The following is a 9,046-nucleotide window of genomic DNA, read 5'->3' as shown; positions in this document are numbered from 1 at the left end:
TAATCCTCAATGTTGATCATCTTCAACATGGAGATAAGATCATTTATGGGCCGTTTGGATACACGGATTTTAGAATCTTGAATTTCCTCAAAATCGTAGTTGGGAGACGAGAGAAGGAGACCGACCGTATCTCTTCTCCGGAGGAGACTGACAAAATCGTAGTTGGGAGACAAGAGAAGAAGGAGACTGACAATTAAATTTCTCTATTTAATTTTTAATTTTTATAAATATATAATAAAATATAAAAATATATTATATTCATCGGACCCCAACGTACCCGTATTTTTAAAAAAAATCACATATCCACGTACTTGTATCGTGTCTCAATGGCCATCCGGGCCCTACAGGAGTTGGCCGTTTTCTCCTGTATGATACAGCCCTCCTGTATGATACAGCCTAAGATTATCTTACCTTATTCAGGTCATTTTGGGACTGTAGATTTATTAGAAGCTGAGATTGCAATGCTTATGGGCTGAGGCTGGTAAAAGAAAATCTGGGAGGCAAACTGTGTGTGGAAAGGGTTTTGAATAACACAATTAGCTGGAGAATGAGGTGGCCATGGAGATTTAGCCACATGCTGAGTAAAATTATTCAGCTTACCAACAAAAAGAACATTTACTTCTCCTTCTTAGTTCAAGACTGATACAATATATGGCATCATATATCTCACATTGTAACATGGACAGAGGCAAACTTCATAACATTTAACGTAACACGACCACATTCTTTTTCCAGATTGAAACTGGCAGGATCAAAATACCAAGATTAGACAAAAGAAGCTCAAGCTCATCTCATGCAAACACAGTCAAGCCTCAATCTTCTCAGCATCCACTGCAATGGATTCTTGCTTCTCGACTTGGTCCTCTTCTTTTGCTTGGATCCCTTCTGTAAATTGATCAATCATCACATGCAACTTCCAACTCAGAGAATCTTTTAGAGATGGCAGAATAACAGCAAGTTTTTTTTTTAACATTATAAATCTATCAATAAAGTAGGAACACATGCAGAAATTCAGTTCTTATCAACAGACAGACCCCTAGTTTTTCCTTTTGTTTTGGTGAACAAAATTGCCAAAATGATTGCATGAAATGTGTAATAGTATTTTATCAAATAAAATGCCAAAAGGTTGTTAATAGTTTCTAACCTTCCTCATCATTAGGATCATCATCCATATCAAAATCATCCTCACCCATGTCTAACTTCTGCACAATATTTCATTTTATTCAGCACTTTAAACACAAATTCTACTGAAATGTAACCCTACTATGAAATCTTAGCTGCACATTCTTGGACTCTATAGCCTAAAACGCCCTTTTAGCTATTATTGACTGAATGCTTTTTATGCAAGTGATACATGCAAAAATCTAAATTAAGACAACCATTTCATTCCTGCCTTTGATGATAACACCAAAATCAAGTCAATGTATCATGTTCTTTCTGCCCTGATGAATGTCAGTATATCGGACCAGCAGGGCCAAGTTTGGAACAATCACTTCGTAGAATTTCGACAGTTCTAGCAAACCCATGTCATAAACACATGTCATAAACATTCTCCTAAAACTTTGGTGGTTCAATTTCAACTAATGAAGCCTGAAATTTTATATGGGTACTAGTCCACCCCAACCATCGTAGCCCTAATCTTACAACTCTAGAATACTGAAACACTCATAAGTAAATTGAAAACATACTTCTTTAAAACCTTTAAATCATGGAGTTAAAAAACTGAGAGATTCATGCAATTCCATGAAACACAAGGCTCAGAACATTCAGAACATACCGAGAAATCCATCTCATCCAAATCGATGCCACCTCTTTCTGTTAAGAAAGGGAGAGACATCTATGTTAGCAAAGCTAGACACATTATTAAGGAAGAAAATGAAAGATCATAATTAGATTTTGGCTTCTAAATCAGAGCCAAGACAGCCACTCACCCTCATCCTCCTCATCAACCCATTTATCCCAATCCACTTTCAGGAACACTGGCGACTTTCCTTCTTGCTTAAGGAGCCTGCTCCACGATTTTTTCTCTGTCTTCTTTATAACATAGACAATGTTCCTCGGTCCAATACTAGCCTTGCTCTCCTGTAACTCGAAGAAGGTTATGCAACGATAACGAGAGATATGAAAGGTAAAGTTCGATGGGTAAATGCACCATACCTCGATATTGATTTTATCATACAATTCGATGTCTACTTCATAGAGAGTACCACCCTTTGACGCAGAAAAGATGAATTTCCCTTCAGGCTCAAGTTTGACGTTAATATCCTTTGCATCAGGTAACTCAACTGTTAGGTAAATCTTGTCCGAACTCTGTGCCCATTTCACAGTTGGATGACGACTGTAAAGAGGAAACTATTTATCAGGTTATATATCTGGACCTAGCTGTATCTTGTCTAGAACTAAGGTCTTGAAAAAATGGAGATCAATTATCTAAGGACTTAAGAAGAGGGGACAGATTTAATGTAAATCATATGGCTCTCTGTGTTACTTTCTTGTAATATATACATACTGAGCTCTTGAATAAAGTAAACTTCCACCATCCATCATGGTCTACCAGCCATCCATCGTCTTCCAATCGGCGCACATCCCCTTTATCTGTGTTGTCCCATTGAATATCTAACTTTGGATGGGCAAGTGTTGAAAAATGTCACTGATCATGACACTACACATTGGTTTTAAGATCTATACGACTAATTACTAAGGCTTTGTTCGTTTTAGATTGTGTAAACCTATTGTGAGCCCCAAACCGATTATTGGACTCAAAAGTACGTTTAGTTCCCGTTCGTTTAAGATTATGACAACCGACTGTGAGTCCCAAACTGATTATTGGACTCAATCGGTTGTCATAATCTTAAACGAACAGGAACTAAACGTACTTTTGAGTCCAATGATCAGTTTAGGGCTCACAATCGGTTGCCACAATCTAAAAAGAACAGGGCCTACATATATCGTCCGGTTCAACAAAGGACCTGTTTAAAAACCCAACTTCCAAGATATCCATCTTCATCATAAAAGAAAAAAGCTGTAGATATTGATGACTAATAGCATTATATGAGCAGAACTTGAGGAACAGAAACAGATTCTAAACTAATGTCCATTTTCTGGGATCAATAAAAGTATATGCTTTGCAAAAACCCATGCCAAAGATCAAGAAAAGAATAAATGAGAAAAAAATTCACAAGCAATGTGACGGCAGTAATACCACCATGACCCACTGCCCAAAATCAATAAAAACTTGGAAATATTCGGAGATCAACAGTACCAACAGATTGCATTATAGATAATTTTTGGATGCAACCATGACATCCCAAGGGCTTAATCGACTCTCAAACATCCATTGGTTGAGCTCTAGCCGTGAATCCAAGAGAAGCCACACTTGAAGATCTGAGATCAAATGGAACTTGTGACACTATCTTCCATAGCAAGTATCTATATGAACTCAAGGACATCATCTCCTCTGCATTGTTCAATTCAGTTGGGGAAGACAGACTTATGTGGAAACCTGAAACAGAAGGCCATTTCACTACTCGATCAGCATGGAACTTGTGACTGTCCATTTTTGTCCTCCACAAATGGAGGGGTTAGGATGATCCTATGGAGCTGATTTTTGGTACACCCCCCATCTATGTAAGGGACTTTCAAATGAATGGTTTGGATCATCCTAACAAAGTGGGCCCCCATGTGATTGGGCAAGCTAGCTCGTCCAAATCCGACACCTCGAATATGTGTTGGATCCCGACATGCAAATCCGAATCCATGCAACACAGCATAACACTCGGGCATCCAGATCATGTTCCCAGACACTGCTTCATCACCTGGCAAGCTCTTCAATGCAAGTTAAGCACCCCGGATCAGCTAATTTTCCCGGGAACAAATCGTGATACAATCTGTCCACTATGCAGGGTAGATCAAGAAAATCATGATCACTTGTTCTTTCAATGTTCCTATTCGACATAGATATGAAGATCCATACTACGGAGATTCTCTTGTCGAAGAAAGCCATAGGGGCGGGGCTATCAAAGTAAGAAGAATGGATTCGTAAATTTTTCCTTGGGAAAAGCCAAACCGGAATTGAAATCAGTGTAGCTTTCACGGCTGCGATCTATAACATTTGGCTTGAGAGAAACAAACAAATTCATGGAAACTCAACAAGCCACAAGCAGATGGTTCTAAGAACGATTCTCTCCCAATAAGAGAAAGGATGTTGTATCTTCAACTTGATGACCCACCGGATGATCAATACATACAGATTGAACATAATCTTGATCTCCCCCATTTTCATCAAGCCCCAAATCCAAAATTATGCAGATGGATCCCCCTAGCTGAAGGTTCATACAAGATCAACTCTGATGCCTCTAGGACCAAGCACAATGCAGCAATTGGAGGGATTCTTCGGGATACAACAGGAACCCCTGTTTGCATGTTCTCAAAGAATGAAAAACCCAAAGACATCCAAGAACTAGAAATTGAGGCAATACACCAAGGGCTCATCCTAAAAGCTAATATGGCTGCGGATTTCTTGTCAAAACCCGACTGCCCCTGTAAAGGAGAGCATATTGGGGCTCATGCTAAAAGCTAATATGGCTGCGGATTTCTTGTCAAAACCCGACTGCCCCTGTAAAGGAGAGCATATTCGGGTTCATGCTAAAAGCTAATATGGCTGCGGATTTATTGTCAAAACCCGACTGCCCGTGCAAAGGAGAGCATATTCCTCCCCATCCCACCCCTCCTCCACTCTCTGAGATTGTAAAAAATGACTCCTCTAGATTGTAATAATTATTTTGATTCAATATACTGATAGAGGGTCCTTCCAAACCGCAGCTTGCCCACCAAAACAAAGCATTATAGATAATTCCATGAAATGGGAAGATGCAATGAGAAGTGTTTTTCTATGAAGCCAATATAAAACCATGTAAAGAAATCAAGAAAATCATGTAAAATTTCAAGAATCATACCAAGTAGCATATCAACTATTATTCGTTTTCCAAGATGAAGAGAGACATGGAGAAATTGAAAGATATAAATCAAAAGTCTAACATTCTAATCAAAACCCATTTTATTGATTAAAGGAGAGAGATATGAGAGTGGAGTATTTTGCAAGAATCAATAGCTCACCTCATCTTTGAAGAGAGAAAGAACCCTGCTATAATGAGATTGAAAGACCACAATTGGAAAATTAGATGTTAGGAACGGATGATTCTGTTAAGATGACAGAAATCAGTTCAAGCTTCGATTATCCCAACGGGGGAATTTTCCATTTATGAAGAAAACAGCGGCAACTAAGAATGAACTGGAATGTTCCAGAAAGACGAGCTTTTCAAATCATTAAAAACAGGGAGAAGGGCAATTTAGTCATTTGCAACAACATTGTAAAGAGTTTTTTCACAACTTTTATGAATGGGTGGAGAAGCAACCGTTAACTCCAAAAGCATAAAAGATTCAAAGTTGTCAGATTTCTGTTTGGGGGGGGGGGGGGGGCGGGGGTGGGGTCACTACTGCTATGTTTTGAGGTAATTTTATATGATGTGTGGCCGGATAAACCTATTTACCATCTGGCCCAACAAAGGGACGGCTTGGATCATCCTATGTTCTGGGCCGTACCGTACTTTTTGAGAAAAAAGGAGGGGTTTCTGCCGCCACACATAATATAAAATCTCAGGCTTAGAGACGTAATATGGGCCTAAACTAAGAGGAGAAAGACCAAAAAAAATGCATTTTATTTATGAAATTACAGCTGAATGGTGGCACATTTTGATTTCAATGTTAAGATGGTTTAGAATAGTGCTTACGAGAAAAAGACAAAAATACGTTTTGAGGTGGTTTTACGCCTTTCTTCCTAAATTCTCACATTTTGGAATTGCCTTTTCTCATGTTCGGCCATCATCTTCCCGACAATCTACCTTTCAGTCCATTGCGTGCTTCCAAGCCGTTCAGACTATTGCTTTATTTCAATGTTTCCAGAAATGAACTGAATGGATGGTCAAAAATAGTTTTAATGCAAAAATTTCGGACGAATTAGTCAATGTGCTGTAAAAATGGTGAAATTTAGAGTTGACTCAAAAAAAAAAATTAGGATCGTGCGGAGCTCATGTTTCCCAACACAACCCTATTTGTCCAGACACAACCCCACTTTCCCAACACGACCCAACATTTACACGGCTGAAAACAATGAAAATATAAAAGGTGATGTTTATGAAGATTCAAGGTATTTTAGTGGTATAAATAACATGAGTTAAATTAAATTCAAGTGAATGTGTGATATGTAGATGGTAAATCAATGATTTTTATAAAAACTTGACAATGTGAGCAAATGAAATATTGCACGTAACAACGATGATTGAATTGAGTGATTAAATCTAACAAATATATTTAGTTAATCAAACTTGATCTAGAGATTTAAAATAATTAAACATGAACATAATCAATAAACTCAAAATGGATTAATAAATCAAAGGTATATATTGAACATATTTTAATACATGCATGTATAATGGTCTACTTGAAATTCAAGTATGGATTTAATGAATAAAATGAGTAAGCATGAAAATAATAAAAGAAAGGATTAGATCTTCCCCAATACATGTGATTTATCTATTCGGTCGTCGATGGCCTATACTTCTCGAGCAAACAAAGATGGGAGGTGGCTGTAGAGGCCCTGTGTGAAGATCAGGACGGAAGAAGGGAGGTGGCCGTAGAGGCCCTGTGTGAAGATCAGGACGGATGCTATAAGTTGATGCAGTGTCCCAGTGTGTGACATCAAGTGATGAAAATAAAATGCTTAAAAAGATTGTGTAAAGATCATGTACAATATGGTTTGAAATTCGTCTAAATGAATGTTCATGGAGGGAGCTTGATGAAAAAGTTTTTGTCTTGTAGTAATTGTATGTGTAAGAGAATAAGAGCCGTTTTTCATTATTTGAGAGAGAGAGAGAGAGAGAGAGAGAGAGAGAGAGAGAGAGAGACGTTTGGGATTACCCAAAATTAAGGGAAAGATATCTTTTTAAGCATTTTGTGTGCATGTCTTTTCCTTTTAGAGAGAGAGAGCTTAAATAAGAAATTTAACATTTAAGGGTCTCTAGGTATAATAAGAAATTAGACTTTAAAGTATTTGAAAATGTGGGATATGGGTAGATGGGATATTTTGAAAAAGAGAATCTTAAAGTGCTATGTTTATTATGAGAGTGGTTTTGATAGACTTTTTAATTTTTTTATTTAAATAAACTTTTCTTAAAAATTTATGTGTTTACATTTGTCTCTCTTTGGCAGTTGTTGTATGCAACAAGTAGCAAAGAAGTAAACATATGGCCAAATCATATCTTGAATTTGAATAGGATGTAATTAGAAGAAAATGGCACATGTATAATTATCAGCTCAGATGCCACTTGTGACGACTTAAGGTATCCAAGAAAGAAGGATTTGTCTACGACCTTCGGAAGCGAAAGAACAAGTTTACGTAGACATCATAGGTGGGGCATTTGCGCCTGACCTACCAATTATAGATAGGCGCAAAAAAAAAAGAAAAGAATAACGAATGAGGAGTGGACAAGGAAATTGGAAGGTGTAACGACCCGGATTCTCAGGCTAAATTTTGAGGCAATTCTGAGCCTAGCTCTTTATAAAACAGAGCAAACGAGCCCCGAAAATCCGGATTGCTACGCCTCTCAAAAAAAATAAAAGAGGCACAAAACACATTCATTCTTTCATACAGCGGAAGTCTTAGTTAAAAACAAATCATTTATTTAATGAAATAGAGACAAAAATAAGGGAAGAGAATTTTATTCCAATACTTTCAATAATAACTCCACAAATTTGCCAAATTTAAATATCCATGCCCCAAAGGACTTTGGAAAGAAAACTAAAAGAAATAAATAACTGCCTAAACTATGCCATCTCTCCCCATCCCATTGCCTAGGTCATCTCATCAGCAAATGCTCCTTCGTTTTGATCGATTTGCTGGTTTTCTGGATTTTCGCCATTAAAGTCTGTTGAAAAGTTTTAAAGGTCAGGATGCAAGAATAACGGTTATGCAGAGTAATAAAACTTAACTTAGGCAATTGAAGATGTAAAGATATAATCATCTCATATTAGAGGCATATCAAAGAAATTTAGCATATCAAGAAAGACATGGTATTTGGTGCAACAATAAGCAATAATATAGAGGTTTTTCTGATAGCACCTTTGAATTTGCAAAATAGGACTCTTTGTTCAATATGATTGTTCATTAGAGACTATTGCTCTAGTCATTAGAATCTAAGGTTCTAAAATCGTTTAGAGACTATGCTCTTCCCTTTCCTTCCCCATTAATTTCTATACACAATGATACCCATGTAGAATTATAACCTTCGAACTGTTTTTGTACGAGGATACCTTTCGCACTGTTTTTGTACGAGGAGTTCACGTAGTTCTTTTGACCTTCTCGCCCCTTTTTGGGTACGAGGGAAATGGTATCAAGGGTATATGAAACTATGGCCTTTAAATCATCTCCATCATAGGGTTGTGGGTTTTCAATGAAAGCCATGAATTGGATTCAAGAATCAAGAAACAAAAACATAAGAGGTTTTATCTAAATTTTCAAGAACTCTAGTTATAGTGTAGATTACAAAACATAATTCGAAATCTTGCCTTTGCCTTTGAATGGATTGGTTTGATTGATGTGATTGATTACTTGAATTGAGAGAATTGAATGAAGCTTGATGGATCTTGGAGTTGAAAGCCCTTCCTTCTTCTCCCTTTCCTTGAATTCTCCTTTTCTTACTCTCCTTAGGTTTTAGGGTTTTGATTTATGAAGAACATTAGGTTATGATAGTGTATATATATGGTCATGAATCTTTTTAGGGTTTGTTTGGGTGTTAACTCACCCAAAAAGGATGGAAATCGGCACTTCATAGAGAGTTTGGAAACTCTCGGATTCTCAATCCGCGACATTCTCGGAGTTCCGAGGCATTTTCTCGGAGTTCCGAGAAATGCTCTCGGAGTTCCGAGAACCGGATTCCAAAACTACTGTCCGATTTCTCGGAATTCCGAGGTTATTTTCTCGGAGTTCCGA

The 9,046-nt window shown here is 37.5% G+C and overlaps 1 protein-coding gene across 1 annotated transcript; it reads right to left on the bottom strand.

Annotated features, from left to right (window-relative positions):
* Positions 1-578: 578 nt before the first annotated feature.
* Positions 579-5,298, bottom strand: LOC143887469 (co-chaperone protein p23-1-like). The gene is made up of 6 exons (XM_077391546.1): positions 5,116-5,298; positions 2,158-2,338; positions 1,932-2,082; positions 1,778-1,815; positions 1,145-1,202; positions 579-885 (listed from the first exon to the last, which is right to left on the bottom strand). Exons 1-6 carry the CDS (start codon positions 5,118-5,120, stop codon positions 806-808), a joined length of 513 nt encoding a protein of 170 aa, XP_077247661.1. The 5' UTR covers positions 5,121-5,298; the 3' UTR covers positions 579-805.
* Positions 5,299-9,046: the final 3,748 nt, after the last annotated feature.

Source organism: Tasmannia lanceolata, unplaced genomic scaffold, assembly GCF_043159265.1.
Source record: "Tasmannia lanceolata isolate RefF3 unplaced genomic scaffold, GAP_Taslan_0.1 ptg000012l, whole genome shotgun sequence".
In the NCBI taxonomy this organism is placed as follows: domain Eukaryota; kingdom Viridiplantae; phylum Streptophyta; class Magnoliopsida; order Canellales; family Winteraceae; genus Tasmannia; species Tasmannia lanceolata.
Note: the sequence above shows the minus strand (reverse complement) of the source record. Positions and strands in the feature narration are given on the sequence as shown.